The 18,777-nt window shown below is 39.9% G+C and overlaps 1 protein-coding gene across 1 annotated transcript; it reads right to left on the bottom strand.

The window, feature by feature from the left end:
* Positions 1–458: 458 nt before the first annotated feature.
* On the bottom strand, positions 459–18,746 carry LONRF1 (LON peptidase N-terminal domain and ring finger 1). Its single transcript, XM_041402530.1, has 12 exons — positions 18,014–18,746; positions 12,060–12,178; positions 10,206–10,328; positions 9,454–9,600; positions 8,713–8,950; positions 8,528–8,618; positions 7,576–7,690; positions 6,921–7,042; positions 5,207–5,365; positions 4,943–5,105; positions 4,441–4,590; positions 459–1,840 (listed from the first exon to the last, which is right to left on the bottom strand). Exons 1-12 carry the CDS (start codon positions 18,609–18,611, stop codon positions 1,682–1,684), a joined length of 2,184 nt encoding a protein of 727 aa, XP_041258464.1. The 5' UTR covers positions 18,612–18,746; the 3' UTR covers positions 459–1,681.
* Between the last annotated feature and the right edge of the window lie 31 nt (positions 18,747–18,777).

Genomic DNA, 18,777 nt, shown 5'->3' with positions numbered 1-18,777 from the left:
ATTTCAAGCCTCGCTACAGGGACTTTTCACTGCCAAGGAAAAAAACAAAATCCTGCCACCTGCATTCTTAAGATCATGTTGACACAAAGATTACATTTCCAAGGGTATAGCATACAGAAATGGAAAAAACAGAGGATTCCTTTTTTTTTATTATGCAAATAAAGCTTTCCAAATATTCACCCAGGACTTCAGTCATATCCTAAAGGGGAAATTTATCCTAGATAGAAAATGATATTGGAAGGTGACCCTGTAACTTCTCCAGCCTTGCACTCCAGGAGAGAACAAGGGTAGAGTATCTGACTAGCAAATCAGTGAAATACCTCACTGCTTTGCAGGGACAGTTTCCTACAACTTTTAAGTTTTGCAAAATGCAGACTTCATACCTGATTTAAATAAAGTAGAAATAAAAGCAGGACGCAAGGAAAAACTTGTCTGACCAATAATCAGTCTGAGACAGGTTATGAACATACCAGTTTATGTCATGAAGTGCTCACAACCCTAACATAGGTTAAACAGCAGCTTCTGGATTTACTTAAGATCCCAGAATAGAAGCATATGGAAAAGGAAAGTGATTTTAAGTTTCTGACAAAGTTAAAAATATTACAAATTTTTAGCTTTTATTGAAAATTAAATATATTAGCAAAAGCAAGATTTAAGAAATATTTTACAAATGATTTACATACAAGAAAGCCAGTATCAGACATATTCACAAATATGCAAACCTTTAATTACAAAAAGTACCTATTGGCAGCATGATGCTAACCTTGCCACTGCAGTGTGCTCTACTATTTATATGAATAAGGCATAGAACTCACATTTGCACCAACTTAAAAAGTTCAAATAAAACTTTAAGCTTTTGAATCCTGGATGCACAATCCCCGATAGACACACGCACGCGCACACTTAACATTTCTTCTTCTAAGCTCTACAAACTAAGTGTGTGCTCTGGAAGATCAGCCTGAAAAGCCCAGTAGAAATGTAACTGGTACTAGCATTTAGATTTCAGTTTCCTCTTTAAAATATACAGGCCTAGGTATGTAAACCATATTCACAGTTTTAAGTATTTTTAGACAGAAGTACCTTTTTTTTCTGCATTTGTTCCTTAAAGTTGGCTCTCAGTTCAGCATACAGTTCATGTCACCTGTTTTGTAATGCATACATTTACAAGATAACTTAAAAAAATCTGTGCCATATTCATGGTCAAGTTAGTTAAACAAGAGTAATATCCAACTGTGACATTCAATACTATATTTCAAATATTTGTGCAAACAGCAAAAAAACAGTTGTTTGAGGCAAACATTTGCAAAACTTTTATTACCTCCTCAATGTTGTAAACTTGGACTGTCAGCCTTAAGTCCTGCACTTCCACAGCTTAGGAAAGTCAATTCCTAAAACAATCAAGTCTCAAAAAGGTTATTTTCTACATAGTGCAAATTTTAATGTAGATAATGTGAAAACGTATCTAGCTGGATTGACTTTGTGCAATAGTCAGTGGTCTTCTCTCATAGTTGAAGAAAGTGTGCATCCAATGAACCAGGGGTTCAGGAAGCCAGGAGGGTGGAGAGAAAAAACAGTTCCATCACACTTCTCAAACCAGTGCTAGATGTGCAAAGGCAGCAAAAATTCCAGCTGCTACTACAACCAGAACAGAGTAACTTTTCAGGAAGACCCAGGCGGTTAGTCACTTGGACTGGTCTCTAGAAAAATAGGTGAGTATATGTTGGATTTTTATCAGTCGGTCTTTTAAAGACATCATGGAGAGAACTGAGAGCTGGTATCTGGGGTCTACGGGGAGAACAGCTAGAAGCCACCAACACCAAGCAGGACCATTGGGCATTGCCTAGAAATAAAACATAAGCTGGTTACCAATAACCAATGTCACATAGTTGACTACCATGAAGACATCAAAATACAAAGTCATCAGTGACCAAGACTACTTTAAAGTTTGATACTAACTAGAGAATTCCAGATCTATGAGATCAGAAGAGTGCTGAAAGGATCTCTTCTCTTTAACTGAGAAGTCAAGCAAAGTACACTTAAACTAACCTTTATAAAGCAATTATTTGCTGTATAAAGCAATTATTTTTAAGACAACATAGGAAGCTCAGATTCCTTGGGAAAAGGGCTAAGTAGAGGACAGCCACCCAGTGACAAACCTCTAAAAAAAAATTAAATCTAATACTTATCATGCTGTTCTTAAGGCTCAAATATTCTTGAAGCCTAATGTTTTCATTATAATTACCTTTATTTGATGGACTTCTCTGTCACCTCCCAATTCCACTCCCTTTCTCACTACCTTCTAGACAGAGCAGGACTACTTTATTTAGTTTCTTCTAAGCAGTTAAAACTCTAACTTTTTCCTGTACTTTAATTACCAACAACAACCATTAGATGTCAGGCCTTGAACTGGACTTAATACTCCTCAGTAGAGGTCCTACTACTGCAGAGAATATTAAGCACCTCAAATGATTTGAGAAATTGTTACTGGTAGTGGTACACTCCACGATAACATTTCCTCGCCTGCAGCCATTACCACACAGCTGACACATTTCTGTCCCATTATAAATCTCAGGCACATATGCATAGTATTGCTACCCTGCTGATTATTCTGGTTTTGCACAAATATTCCTCTTTCCTAGTATGCTGTTTTAAATCTATTTTTATTAAATTGTTCTAGAAATCCCCTCTGACTTCATGCACTGGCCTCTACAGCACCTACAGCCCCCCCCCTCGATAGGTTAATGTGGTGAGACCCCATAGAATAGGGTGGCCAAAGCCCTGTATACTTTAAACCATCTAACAATATTGCAAAACTCCCAAAACCCTATCATGTGAAATAATTTCTTATCATTACAGTCCTTTAATGATGTCCAAGTTACCTAAACCTAAGGTGTTGGTATGGGACCTCATCACTAACACAGGAGAAAGCCCTTAAAACCTTGAGTACCCGTGCCTCCAAGTGACAAGTACTTCCACAGATGCCAGAATTGGATGGGTCTTGCTCAGTGTCTGACCTGCTCTGCGCTCTGCTTGGGACTGCAACCAACAGCTCCTCCCTGATGGCCCCACAGCAGACACCGCAGAACAGCAACCAGAACAACCCACTGCACCAGCCAGATAAAAATCTAAAACCTTTGGAATGACAATTCACCTGTGACCTCAAGAGTCGGACACTTTAAGGACACTACTACCAAAAGGAAATGCTACCTCTGATAGTTTTCAAGTTGGTTTGTCACTCGTTCAAGTGGAAGTTATAAATAATTAGCCTGCAGCATGACACCCAGTGAAATTGTGCCTTTGAAAACTACTAGACATGATCATAAAAATTTTGATAAGGCACACCAATAGCTAGAAAGATGAGGTGGGCCAAGTTTAGTGAAGAATTAATTCTCCTTGTACCATGTTTGCTGTCCTTTCTGCAAAGGTCCCCACAGAGGGATAATAAACATGGCTTTTATATTTTAAACACAGAAAGGGGGAACTATGATGGCAAACAGCTGGACTGTGAGCCTCATAGGCTCCTGACTTTAACCTGGTAAGCCTAGAGAGGACACTGAGAGGAAGAGGGATCTGGCTGCAGAGAGCGGGTGCCAGACACTCCCTGATGAGAACGTAAGCAGGCAGCTATTGGCCAGTGGCTGGGGAACCAAACCTGAGCCAATCAAGTTCCAACATGGAGAGTTTTGAATAACCTATACAAGAGCTGTGCATGCCATTAAAGCTCCCTTTGGCACACCAGCTTCCATGTGGTGTTGTCTCTCTGTCTCCCCCAACCACAAGTAAATACAGTTTCATAGTAGTATGTAGCAGATGGGTGAGGGACAAGCTCCCCTAAGATCCCAGTTCACATAAAACTCCGCTCTGAAAAGCAAATCTTACGTATTTTTGAATGTTTATTTTCTACAGCCTCCACTCCCTCTGGATCTCACCTTCATTAACTGTTTATAATAACTATCAAGATAGATTGCTGCAGCTAGTTTCTTAAGAAATATGTGTCAAATGCTAGCAGCTGCAGCAGTTTACGGCATTAACCCAGAAAGGAGGAAAATGTTATTTGCAATTGCCTCTTTGACAAAGGTAACTGCCTGCACGTGGCAGATTTAGTTTCTTTACCTTCACAGGGAGAAAATAGAGAGCTTTTTCCCTTTGAATTCTAACAGCTTTACACAAACTACAAGTTTAAATGGTACTGGAACTTAAAATTTTCAGTTTACTGGTTTTATTTCCACATCAGCATATCATCCTTTTCTGGAGAAAGTGCTGACCAGTGACAGAATTGCTTTTTATTGCTCATTGTAAGAAAAACAAGGTCCAAGCCTTATTGTCTTTGAAGCTTGAGGAAAAAGTGTGAGGGTTTTTTTTTTAATACTTAGCAGTTGGTTATAGGGCTTTTATTTTTAGAAATAAGCATCTAATAATGAATATTAAATGATGTCTCACCTGTATATTTTCCTCCCTGTCAGGCATTGGTCCAAAGTGCTGAAGAATTTGAGTGCGAAATTTGTTTCTTAAGTTTTGGAACCAACTGCAGGCCTGATTGTAAACGAAATTATGAAGCTCTCTCAATTTCTTTAGTTCTTCATCAGCAACCTGAAGGAGGAAAGTTATGAAAATATGATTAGTGGTAAAGAAACAATTAAGGGGTTTAAGTTAAAATCAAAAAACCCTCAATTTCAACTCTGTTTAGATACATTTCTGGTGTTCTTTGTAACCCTGACTGCTATTGACTGAATGGTAAAGAAGTATTGTGATATTTTTAACGTTACAGCTTCAAACTATTATTGAAACAAAAATGATGGTTTTCTTATTTCTTTTACAGTAATAAAAAAAATGAAGCTAGTTTCTAGGGATCTAAAAATCTGAAAGAGAGCTTTCAAGAACAAATCAAGCAAAAATCTTGATCTATTAATACTAGTAAGTATTTAGACATCATTCTGGATACCTTAACATCTTCCAAATATTCAATGTCTGCAGTGCAGTAACCATCTTTCATCCCTCTCCGTAAAACTCTAAATCTCTTTCCGCCAATTGTATCAACAACAGAGCGTCCATCAGGCAGAAAATGAACATTCCTAATTTGCAGCATGCAACCATAATCTGCAAAACTAAAAAGAGACCTTGTCAGTAATGCAATTACACACTTCTGAAAAGACGTTTTTTGTAATTAAAATGGCAAAAGAGATGGAAGCTTAGGACATGAACTTACCCATTCTGAGAATCACTTATGCACATCCCAAACTGTTTCGTTCCAGTTTCCATACTCCTGCGAATCATGAGTCGGTATCTTGGCTCAAATACATGTAGAGGACAAGGCACAGTAGGATATGCCATAGTGCAAACAAACATTGGAACATTCTTGGTCAAACTTTAAGAGAACATAAAAAGAAACGTATGCCTTCAAAATCTGAACATTGAGCTATGGCAAGACAATGATTTTTTTCCAGTATATCTGCTATGTTTGAGGTCATAAAGCACTCTTTTCAAAGTCAAAATATGTTGTAGAAACTTTAATGAATGATAAAATCACACATCAGTAACAGTGGCTGAATACCTATGTAATTGTTTGCATACATACTGGACAGTAAGACTCACTGTTATCTAGGTAGTGAGTACCTAGTCAGTGAATGAAGGGCTCTGTCTTGGGGTGGGGATGTCAGCTGCTTTTTAATTTTTGCTTTATTTTGAGCTATAAAAGCAATTCAACCCTCAGAGACACAGTTTTCCTGGAAGTAAAAAGATGTACTAGTAACTACATAGTAGCTAGGACACCATTTAGTTTATTTTCAAGGAGTGACTTCAGATCACAAGATGCAACCCAGTGTAGAATTTGAACCTTGCAATATGCCTCAGCAGGCATAACTGAAAACCATAGTATTTTAAAATCCTATTTTATCAAGTATGTATAGCTGATAGTAGATACAATCAAGTTATCATGAAAACATTACCGGGTATTTAATTTTAATCCCTTTCAGACTATAAAATGTAATTCTACTGGATGGATTCTGTTAAATAAGTTGCATGAGCTGTAGTGTTAAACAGTCTACCAACATTCACATCTACAATACATGATGCTCTGTTGAACAACTCTCTGTGAGATAAACGTGTTTACAAAAAAATCCCAACTTTTTTTTTTTTATTACGTCTATCTGTATAAGATAAATGTTTATCATTAATTGCTTTGCAAGAAATTAAAGTCTCTGAGACTCTGCAGTCAATTGAAGACAATTTCATTAACAGCAGCAAAGCTAAAGCCAAAGTTCCCTGACAGTGCACGCAGAAAGAGGAAAGGGAGGGAAAACATGTTTCATGGAATCATAGAACAGCCTAGGTTGGAAGAAACCTTAAAGATCATCTAGTTCCAACCTCTCTGCCGTGGGCAGGGATACCTTCCACTAGATCAGGTTACTCAGAGCCTCATCCAACCCGGCCTGACCAACCTAGTGACTTTCTATGATGGAGTTACAAGGGAAGGGCTACAGATGTCATTTTATCTGCAATTCTGTAAAGAGCTCCCCCCTCAGTGTCCTCTCCAAATTGGAGAGAGATGAATTTGATGGGTGGGCTGTTAAATGGATAATAAAGGGTTGGATGGTTGCACCCAGAGGGTAGAGGTCCATGGGTCAGAGTCCCAGTGACCAGCAGTGTCCCTCAGGGGTCCATACTGGGACCAGCACTGTTTCATGTCTTCACTAATGACACAGACAAAGGAATCCACTGCACCCTCAGCAAATTTGCTGATGACCCCAAGATGAGTGCTGTGGTTGACAACTGAAGGATGGGACGATATCCAGAGGGACCTGGACAAGCTTCATACTCCTTGCACCCATAATATACCACAATTAATGACTATAAAAATAATAAAACATTTAAAAAATTATTTCCATACTAATTTCTCATGTTTTTCAAGACAAGAAGCTTACTTGGAGTGTTCTGCAGTTTCTTCAGCATGAATTCTTTTTCTCTCAAATAATTCATCAGACAAGTATTTCATTATTAATTCTTCCAGCAGTTCTGTGATACTGTATTTTCTGCTTGCAAGGTACTGTAAACAATTAAAAAAAAATCTTTTCATGTATCTTAACAAAAGGACTGAGAAAATGCAGCTTTTTAAAATAAAAACATCATCTATGAAATGTGACAAAACTAATGAAACTTATACTCTGAAGTTTTTATACCTCATTAATTAAAACCTAATTATACTCTAGTATTTGAAAATTAGATCTGCTGTGTAAGTTCTTAGTGTCTGACAGTTTGAATGTCTAACTCAGTTTGTATCTCTATGCTTACCAGAGACAGAACTGATTTTCCAGGATATACAGCAATACCAATAAGAGAATTGTATAGAAATCACAGAGAAGTTTAACTGAATAGATACCAAAGTTTACAAATATGTAGGATTGAATTACACCACTGAAGTAAATGGTCACAGAAACATAAAACTTATAAGACCCTGAGACCCTTTTCCATTCCAGCAGTAACCCATAGTCCAGGCAAATCCAGGTTGTTGGGTTCAAGTGAAACAGCATTTAAAACTATCCAGTATTTGTGTTTGTGAGCTTTACTGAGAAACAATACCTCTTTCAAGCTCTCCTTACAGAGTGGACACTGCGGAGCATGATCTAAACACCGTTCCAAACAACCTTTGCAAAAAGTATGTCCACAAGGGGTTGTTACCGGCTCAAAGAATAGCCTGAAACAAAATTATCAGAAGTTAGATGTCATGGCCAGTGCGTGTTTTTCTAAAAATGTGATTAATCTCTTGAATTTTTAAGAGTAGTTATACTATAACAAAGTAAAGAAACAATTAGTCCCAAGTTCTCCTTATTCTACTTTTTCCTCTATAGTGCAGTTTGTTTCCATTTACTGCAACACTCACTGTTTTGTTTTCTGATGAAGTTGGACACATTCCAAAACTCTAGGTAACTAAATATTTAGCCCAAAATACAAAGATTTTGGTCTCCCTACACAGAGATTCAGAACGTGATTCTTTGAGAAACTGGGTTGTTTTAACAGCAGTATTACATATTAATAACATAACTATGAATAGTTTCGTATGCACAACAAGTTTTATGGTATTTATTCTGAAAATCAAGGTTATTCAATGAGAGTTTTCAAATACAACATCAGCTACATTTAAGTAGACTAACATTCAGAAGCATCTATGTCTCCCAGACAAATACAGGTTCACAATACAAGGCTATGCTTCTAAACACTAACCTTCCCAAAATAAGTTTTATTGACTGAAGAACCCCTAACATTTAACCACCGAAGATCCTGTCCTTTGATGGTGACCAGTTAACACTGCCAAGTTTAACTAAAAGGGCAGCTTGATTAAAATAGTCCTACAGTATATAGTGTTGTAGTAAGTGACATTTAAATACACATTTAAGCACAGGGATAGTGAAAAGCTGCATATTATTGACTGATATCAGAACTCGTAACAACTTACAAGTACCTCAGTTTGTACATGCAACAGATATGCAGCCAAGCATCTGTAACTAATATTGAAGCAAGGAGAAAAAATTACCTCATACATAGAGAGCACTCAAAATCTGATACATCAATCAAATCCCCTGGGATTGTTCCAAAAGCCATTGTCATGTCCCTTTTTGTACTTTCTAAGGAAAAGCAGAACAAGATACTTCTTCAAACAAAGGCAAAAGGCAGTAAATACTTTAAATTTCACAGTAAGTGCAGTAAGTGACTATTTACCTCCTTGCTTTTTGTGTTTGTTTCTTCCATCTTCACATATTACTGTATCCTGTTCTGAAAAGGAAAGCTTTCTTTTTAACAAAGCACCCTTTCCTTGACCAGAGAGAAGGGGTTCAGAAGACACTCTCTTTAAGCCATCTTCCTTGGCAAGGTCTTTTGTTGAGTTAAGAGCATGGGCAGACTGTGCACGACTTAAGCCTCCACTCACAGGCTCCAGTACATCTGATCCTCCTAAACTCTGTAACAATAAGATGAACCAAACTATATCATAAGAGTAACACAAATCTAAGTATGTGAGATGTGACTGCAAAGATCTATAAGCCAAACTGATACTCACAGTTAGTGGGACCTATTAGTTAACTAGAAAAGTTTCTAAGTCAACACACTGCTCAAATTTGCTTAGCATTAACAATTCAGAAATATTCACCCACTTCAAACAAAACAAAAATTGTATTTCATCTGCTTAAAAAAATTGAAAAATTGCATTTCTCCTTTTTTTTTTGAAGTCCCTATTACCAAACTTCTAATACTGTATTTATTACTCATTCTAGTGAAGTAGAATGCGGAGTTTTAACACTACAAATGAAAACAAATTACTCCCAAACCACGCTTCATTTCCTTCAATTTAGCCAATTACATAAAATCAGTATTTACGCTGGAAAGTGTGACAAATCAGGGTATCAGTACATCTGATGTATACACATTAGTCAAAGACAGAAGTTACTGTAGAATTTTTATTACCTGTGGAGGACAAAGCTGTAAATTGCAGTAAGATGCAGTCACTTCAGAACCAAGTATAAAAGGTTTATTTCTAATATGGGGTGAATTCCAAGCAGATTCCTTCAGACTTTCACCTAACTTCTCTGGTGACAAAACATCACATAATATCTAGGAAAAACAGCTCAATGTTAATAATGATGAAAAAGAATCCAGACATACCTTTGTTATAAATTTACATATCAAAAACTAAGAAGGTAATCTACATGAAGTTATTCTCATGAACAGATCTTTATTCAAGCAGTAACTATGAAGGCAGAGTTGTAAACAAACAGAAACCTACATACCTACATTGCTAAAAAACAAATTTATCTAGAAGTCTTTTCTACTACAAGTCAAACAGAGTTAGATGTTATCAATTCAGTATTATGCAGCTTTTTCAATGTAAATTTTTATTATCACTGAAAAAAACCTGTTGTGCTCTGGGCACAGAGGGCTTCAACTTGGAAAATTTCACTTGTTGCCTGCTTTCCAATTTTCTACATATTCACTTAGTAACTTCAAATGCACATGTACTTTTCAAGATGTATGTAAAATGTGTACGTTGGGATTAACCCTTCAATATAGTATGATTTAAGAAATATCTTAAAAGGAATCTGCCACCTCAATATTTTCTGTATGTAGTGAAGATTTTAGATGGCCAAAGACTGTCACAATGGAAGTTTCATAAAGGAGACAAGTCAGAGATGGGAATCCAGTATCATAAATAAAATTACCTTTTCTACTTCTAGCTTGGCTGGAAGAAAGTCCTCGTCAAGGGCTAAGCACTGTAGAAACAGTTGTAAGGCATCTCCTACAAAGCCAGAGTCTTGCAGAACTTTTCCTTTCTGAAAGTAGACCTGAGAAACAGATACCACTAAGACATTTGTAGAGAATAGGGAGAACTGCAGTATTGATCTTACAGGCATTGCAACAGTGTCAAAGTTAGAACCTGCCATGACAGAAAGAATGCAGCTTTAACAAATTTGAACAGCGCACAGTGTGTGTGATCCATAACCTTTGTCAAACTCACATCCATTACAGTGTTTGAAAAGAGTCATGGGATAGGCTGGTGTGAGTCTTCTTCCAGTTAACTTGTTTTGTCTTGTATAAAGGGTTAAAAACCTCACTAGTGCTGAATTCATATCTCTAAATTTCCCTATTCTGTGAGCCTTTGGAGAGGAAGAAGAGGGACAGCAAATGCAAATTACTACATACCCTCATACAACAGCTTACAGGATATTTTTTTGCCCTCTCTTTCATTAAAAGCCTTATGGTTCCAGCCTTCAGAACGGTGAATACAAGTAAAACAATCCACACAACTGTTCACTCCTTACATACATCTCAACCTATATTCTTAAAACAAACAAGGCACTCTCAGAATTAATTGCTTCTTTCTTTCAACTATATGTTATGCTTGAACACTGGACACCAGGTAGGAAAAAAAAAAAAAAATCTGTGTACTGATTTCTTCAAAGAAAAAAAAGAGGGAAGAAAGACTGCTGGATTTTGCTGAGCCTACTCAAAAGTAGATGACATTGGAACTGAGAACTTAACTCTTAGAAGTTGCACTGACAGTAATAGAAAAAGTTAGATAAAACCAACAGGTATCAAAAAAAGGTTAAAACAATATCTATTTGCACATAGGAATTTGGATAATGGGCCAGAAACTAAACTTAAGAAACAAAACAAAAACAAACCAAACAAACAAACCAAACAAACTAAACGAAAAATTACTCTACCAAAGCCCTGAATAGTTTCTACGAATGACTGACAGTATGAACAGCAACATCTGTTCAACAAGACTGCCAGATGAGGACACACATCCTCTTTGATGGATTTGGGCAGCTTCCTTTAAGATGAATTCTGAAGAAAGGAAGCTTGCTAGTCCTCTTACAGATAGTTTACTTTCCTACAGAGGTAAGGATTGTTACAGGAATCCATCCATCAAACCAAGCTCACTGAAGTGAAGTGATGCTTCTTTCCAAACATACAGAAAAAAGTAGACAGTACTGTCAACACAGAGCTCAAAAGCAGGAGGCTTTATGAATTTGCAGTAGCCACAGAATTGCTGAACACAGGAGAAACCAAGACAACTGCAGTTATCTCCCCTTGTGTGGCAAGATCTTGCTGCTCCTGCTGAGTTCAGAGTTTAGACAGTGCAGCAACATGCACTCTGAAGACCACAGACTCCCCAGCTGCCCGTATTACTTGCAAAGCTCAGTTCCCACTGAGTTTATTTAGGCTTTTTGAAGAAAAACTTTTCAAGCTAAAACAGCAAAGTGTCTCTCAGTTAACAAAAATTAACAACTCAACAAAACAAGCCCCAAACCCCAGCTGCTACAGGTTACATCACCATGAACTATTCCAACTCTCACTGTATTTCTCAAACAGCCCTAACCTGCCATGCTCATCAGGAGCCTGTCTCATAGGAGTTAACTATTTTAAACATGACTTTTAGCATTTTGCATGTCTTAAGAGACAACATTTAAAGTAGCTGGCTTAGGTTTTTAAATGGATGCAATTATCATTTGGAAGTTATTAATTTTACAAACACAATATTGAAAAATTATGAATTTATACCAACTTACCTCTGGCCAATTTGGCATTTTGGAAATAACAAAATTTAGATCTTCTATGGCTGTTTTATATTCTTGGAGGCCAACATATGACTCAGCTCTGTAAATTCTTAGCATCAAGTCACTGGAATCTGCAGACAGAAATTAGGTAAAATCTTTTAAAAATCAGAATTTTGTAATTTTTAATTAAATTTACTTTCATAGGGATATGTCATAATTACAATTTTTTGTACAATACTTCCAAAATTAGTGGAGTACCTTCTCCTTCACTCCCTAGTGTTTGGCTAACAAAAGTGGCAGTGATTCCCAGTTCATGTCTTGTAAGGGAAGGAAGACATTTTGGATCCTGACATATCTTGCAGCATCAAGAAAATTTATTTTGAAATATTGAACACAGAGGCTCACAAAACACTGCTCAGTACTGCTGGGACAACAAAAGTTGAGGACTAAGTAAACTTTACCTTTACAGTATATCCAATTAAAACCACAGAAACCTGAGAATTCACCACACTTGCATTATAAACCTAAGTATTTCAAAGTTTGCTTTCGAATACCCAAGTTTTTCTGCAGACTGCAATTTGTTTTTATAGTGCCCGACCCCTTCTGACTGTGGCTGGAGATGCCACTTTCACAGTGGCATCCATCTGGGAGGTACCAGAACCAGCCTTATCACTATGTGATAAAAACAGCCAATTCCAGAAAGCCTTTAGCACCAGCTGGCAGTCCTGTTGTAAGGAGCTGTAGTAGCGCAACTTCTAGAGTGGGGAAAAAAGCAGAATGTGTCAAGTAAGGACAAGTTCCCATGTCCAACATCTAGTATTTTGTACTTTCAGTACAGCAACCTCTAAATGGGAAGAGCATCCATCTCCTTGCCACTAAAATTACGGTGTTGTAACACAACTAATTGCAGTTGCTGCTTGGAAAAAATGCCAGAACGCTGTTTTGATCTTGTTTTTCAGAACAGACCTGGTTTTCGTTTAATGAGATAAACTAGGCAAAGGCTGGTCTACTGTAAACAATACTAAAATCAAATAGTTTTTTAAGTTTGTTTCAAAAAAGGCTTTCTTGGAGGCTATAATTTCCATTTAATATTCTTATTTTATTCTAGATGTCCAGTATAACTTCCCATAAATTTCCAACATTAGCCGGCTCTACAGTTAGAACGTATACTGGCCAATGTTCCCATAGACTGCAACACACTGCTTTGTATTTAGGTTCACAATGCTACATGTAAAAATACCTTATGTAAAAGAAAGGGTTAAGAAAATCAGAGAAGAATTCATTTAGCCAAAACTAGAGTGTCTTCCTCATTTGTCTTTCTTTTGAGTTGATGGTTCCCCCTCAAACATAAATATTGCCAAAGCTGGTTTGTTTCATTTTCTCATTCCACATAATAAAATGGTTGCTTTAACTGAAGTCTGGGAAACTCTCTTTGTCTGAGTAAAACACTAATGCTGCAAGCAGAACAACTCTGAAGCCTGGTTTCCTGTGGCTATGTTTTGTGACTGCTATAGTCTAGCAAGGTGAGAGCCCAGATTAAACTCTTCAGATAGTTTTTTGTGCTGTATTTGACTCTTTGGTGTCCAACCGAGCTAGAAGCAAATCAAACTCCTTTGTTCAGAGGCAGCAGTAAGTGCAGGTCTTTGTTCTCTGATAAGCTGCCTATTCGCAGGGAATCAGAGGAAGCTCATCTATTTCAGACTTTCAAGTGCAGAACATGACCTGAGGAACTCCAAGCCTTTTTTCCTAGGGGGAAAATTGAGGACTAGTTCAAAGATTAAAATGTGAGTTCAAGTCTACAGCAGGTGGGCATTTTACCCACTTTTTTTCCCCCAAGAGAAAAGCACGATTCCAACTGAACTAGTACAAAACAAAGTTTAGCCGAGATCCCAACTCTACTGCTGAACATACAAACAGTCATTCAATGATCAATAAATATGACAAACTGGGTCTGAATATTCAGAAGACCAAAGGTAGATGATTTCTAGTAACGTTCCTCAAGGCTTAGTATTGGGGCCAGTCCTTTATGTATCTTCATCCACCATCTAGACAAGGGGATCGAGTGCACCAAAAGTTCACAAATGACACAAGACGGGCGGGAGGGAGTGTTGACCTGCTGGAGGGCAGGAAGCCCCTGCAGGGGGATCTGCACAGACTCAATCAATGGGTCAAGGCTATTGGTATGAGGTTCAGCAACGCCAAGTGACAGGTCCTGCAGGCTGGGCTAGAAGTGGCTAAAAAGCTGCTCAGTGGCAAAAGACCTGGGAATGCTGTTTGACAGCAGCCAAATACAAGCCAGCATGTGCTCAGGTGGCAAAGAAAGCCAAAGACAGACTGTCCTGTACAAGGATTAGCGTGGCCAGCAGGATCAGGACAGTGATTGTCCCCCTGTACTCAGCACTGGTGAGGTCACACCTTCAATCCTGTGCCCAGTTCTGGGCCCATCACTACAAGAAGGACATTAAGGTGCTGGAGTGAGTCCAGGGAAGGGCAATGGAGATGGTAAAGGGTCTAGAGCACAAGCTGATGAAGAAAGGTTGAGTTTAGCTTGGAGAAAAGAAGTCTCAGGTGGGACCTTATCACTCTTTACAACTACCTGAAAGGAGGTTGTAGACAGTTATGGGGGGGTTGGCTGTCTCTTCTCCCAGGTAACAAGCAATATAATGAGAGGAAATGGTGTCAAGGGAGATTTTGTAGGGGTATCAGGGAATATTTTTTCACTGAGAGGATTGTAAAGCATGGGAACAGACTGCCCACAGCAGTGGTGGAGACACCATCCCTCGTGGGATTTAAAAGATATATAGATATGGCACTTAGGGACATGGTCTAGCGATAGACTCAGCAGTGCTGGACTAGTGGTTGGACTTAATAATCTGAGAGGTTTTTTCCAACCTAAACAATTCTCGGTTTTAATCTAAATTTATATATCAAATTTTTTAACCACAATTTAATTTCTAGGCTTTGTTACAATGAAAAAACAATTTTGCAATGTTTCAGCATATATTTTAATGTTTTTCAGCTAAAGAGAGGATGCAAGCTAATTTTCAATCTTTGGCTCAAAGATAGCAGAAACATAACTAGTTCTTGAACTTCCAATTGCAGTGACCAAATATATTGCAAATACAGAAATCACTCACTTCTAGCATCCCAAAGACAAATTATTTTAACAAAAAAAAGCCAATTTTTTTTGCCAATAATACGCCAAATTCTTCAAAATAAAAGATATGAACATCAAAAACACTATGTAGAAATACTTTAGTACACAGTATTTATTAACACAGTACTACAGGGCCACCCTAATAATCAGAGCTGGACAACCCTTAAGAAAGATTCAAAAGAACTGGGCTCATTTAGCAGAAAGTAACTACTGAAAGCGTTGGGAGAGCACAACAGCTTTTCAGAATCCAAAAGTGGGTTACCTAGAAGACTCTACTGAAGTATGCAGTGAAAAAACAAAAGAGACAATGGTTATAAATGAAAACAATGGCAGTTAAGACTCGAAATAAGGAAAAGATTTTTCACTATGAGGATAATTAACCTCTGAGCAGGTCACCCAGAGAGGCTGTGAAATTGTCAGCCTGTAGGTTTTCATGATCCAGCTGTACAAAACCTTAAGCAAATTGCTCTGATCACACTATTTGTTCTGCTTAAACAGGAGACTGATTGCTCAACAGATCTCCTGATGTCCACTCCAGAAGGAACGAGTGAGAGTCAGACCAAGATCAACCCATTAGTGGTGTGTTTCAGGACACTTGATCAAAGGCAAGCCGCACTTGTATTTTAATTCAAGAGATCTCCTTTAACTAAGCTATTTCATTTCAACTCCTGCAAGGAATATACTAACTATGTGAATGTTAACATTCCTTATGGTTTCTTAAAGTCACTTTTGAACAATGGCAAATACGACTCTTTCAGATGTTTCAGAAACAGAAGAATGTTATGAAAAGATGCCATTTGAGTAGAGGTTTAGCATCAATGCCTTACTTAGGACATCAGATTTATGTTTATCACAACTTTTTAACTATGTGCATTAAAATGAAACAGATGAAGCAGCAGTAAGGAAATGCTGAAACGGAACATGAATGATTTTAAACATTAACACAATTCCTATGCTACATCTTTTCCATGTCTAAGAGTCCCCAAAATTCATGGTCTGAAGGAAGATGGAAAGTATACCAGCAGTATTAATTTATCTATTGGCCTGGAATCATCTTCAGTTTGTAGTTGTGAATCCACAGTTCTAAATTCACATTTAACATACGTCTGCACTCTGACTCCCAAAGTTCTTCAGTATCTTTTCCAGAATACTGATAATTCTCAGGACTGGAGACACAGGAAATAACTGCACAATGGACCTTAAACTGAGCTTGTAGCACTTAATTCTAGCACATATACTGAATTTGAATAATAAAATTTTGAATAAGCATCACAGCTTGTAAGTATAATCAAATTTTAAACCCATTTTGAAGCCAAAATGAAAAATGTAGATTCACATAAAGAATAATCAAAATTTTTTCCCCCAAAAAATCTAAATAATATTCCTAAATCCATAAAAGAAAAATTAACAAAAACTGTGTAATTATTTTACTATTTTATTCTTTCGAAGCAGTTTTAAAACATGAAACAGGAGCCCTGCAAACTTATGATTGAACATATGACTGGAATAAGTTTTACCCTGAAAACTACTGAGATTTCTTTGTGACCTGTATGAGTCAAAGCTGCACTTCAGGAAGAAGTCTGTATCTTACAGTTTCAAGATTTAAAATCCATCCTCTATCCTACACTTTGGAAACACCCTGGCAAATAAAGTAGAATCAATAGCCAAAACTGAACCCCTTAAAATTAGGTTGCTGAAAAGCATATAAAACAGATCTCCGACTTAATCCCACCTACATTGAGAACAGTTTATTCTGGAACTAGACCCAATGTATCTCCCCAGAACAGATTGGAAGGATTAGACTTATGCAAGCTTTTGTTTTTTTTCCTTCACTGCAGACAACTGTATAAACGTAATACACTTCATCTGTAAAAATATAATTTCTAAATTACTGAACAGAAAAAAAATCCTGGTATAATTCATAACAGAACCTCCCATGTCACCAGGTGTTAAAATCCATAGTCATATTAAACAATGAAGGAATCTCTCACTGGATCCTTCTAGGTGTATCAATCATAAAAAAATGTGACTCTCTCTACAAAGAGTAAACTTTGAAAATTTGAGTGTATCTTAAGAGTCCATGGTACCAGCCAGACACATATACTGCGACAGATACAGGATAGCCCAAAAGCGTGCCTCTACCTCCCCTCTTTGGACCCTCTTCAACACTATATAAAACTCCAACCACACCCACCTATGATGTCACTGCCATTACACAACCTGTCCCCCTCCGTGCCTGTCTGCTTATGCAACTCAGCCCGGCCTGCTGGGAATTGTCTTGGTGACACTTAAGACTGAAAATAGGTCTCTCTCTCAGGAAACAAGGTTAAATACAACAACGGAATTTCTCTTTGCCCGCGCACAGCGATTACCCAACACAAAACGAAGCAGAGCCCACGGACTCCTCTGTAAACAAGTCCAACAGCAGCGTGCGGGGGGAGACAGGACGGAGCCCACGCGGGACGCTCCCCCGCACCTCTGGAGCGAGCAGAAGCAGGTGTACCCCACCACCAGGCTGGGCGCTCAACCAAGGGCCGGGCAGCCGCACGTCCCCTCCACTCCGCTCTCCCAGTGGAGAGGTTCCTCGAATCCCTTCAAACTCGAGAAAACTTCGGGCGCTCTTCACCGGCCCGTGTCGATCTCTCACGGTCCCGCTCTCAGGGAAAAGGGCACATCCACCTACTCCACCACACCCCCAGCCCCCCGAGCCTGCCGCCCCGGGCTACTAGCCCGTCCCGGTCCCGCCGGGACACGGGCGGCAGCGGCGGGCGGCATGGGCGGAGAAAGGGAGCGCTCCCCCCAGCCTTACCTGCTCGCAGAGCCTGGTTGACGGCGCCCAGCGCCTCTCGGAAGCGGCTCTGGGTCAGCAGCTCCTCCAGGCGAGTCCCGGCCCTCGCCCTCTCGCACTCGCCCGGGAACCACTTCTCCGCCAGCCGGTTGAGGACGACGCTGGTGCGCAGCGGGGCCGCGGCCGTGCTGGTGCCCCCCGCCGGCAGCAGCCAGTCCCGGCAGCGGCGGCAGCGGGCCCGCAGCTCCCTGCGGAGGCAGCGGCGGCAATAGGTGTGCCCGCACGGGACGGTCACCGGCTCGCCCAGGAACCTCCCGCAGCCGCAGCAGCGCAGCGGCCCCTCGGCCCCGCGCTCCCGGCCCCGGCCCGGCCCCTGCCGCAGGCGGTAGTTCAGCACCAGGCAGTCCACGAGGGTCCCGAGGCGCTGGGCTCCGCCGAAGGGGCCGAGGCACAGCGACGCCAGAGACGCGCCCACCGCTTCCTTCAGGCGGCTCGCGGGCACCAGCCGCGCCAGCAGCAGCTCCCGCTCTTCGTCCGCTCCCTCGCCAGGGCCCCCGCTGCCGCCCGGCTCCGGCGGCAGCTCCGAGCCCACGGTGGCGGCAGGAGACGACGCTGCCATCGGCTGCGCGGCTGCGGCGAAGGGGGTGTGGCGCTCCCGCTCCGGACGCCGGGACGGGCTCCGGGCTCGGCGCGGGCGGGGGGCGGGAGGAGGCGGGGGGAGGTTACAAAACACCGCTCCACGCGCGCGCCGCCAACGGCGCGGGGTCACGTGGGGGGGGACGGGG

This window comes from Onychostruthus taczanowskii, unplaced genomic scaffold (assembly GCF_017590055.1).
Source record: "Onychostruthus taczanowskii isolate IOZ18803 unplaced genomic scaffold, ASM1759005v1 scaffold2, whole genome shotgun sequence".
NCBI lineage: Eukaryota > Metazoa > Chordata > Aves > Passeriformes > Passeridae > Onychostruthus > Onychostruthus taczanowskii.
Note: the sequence above shows the minus strand (reverse complement) of the source record. Positions and strands in the feature narration are given on the sequence as shown.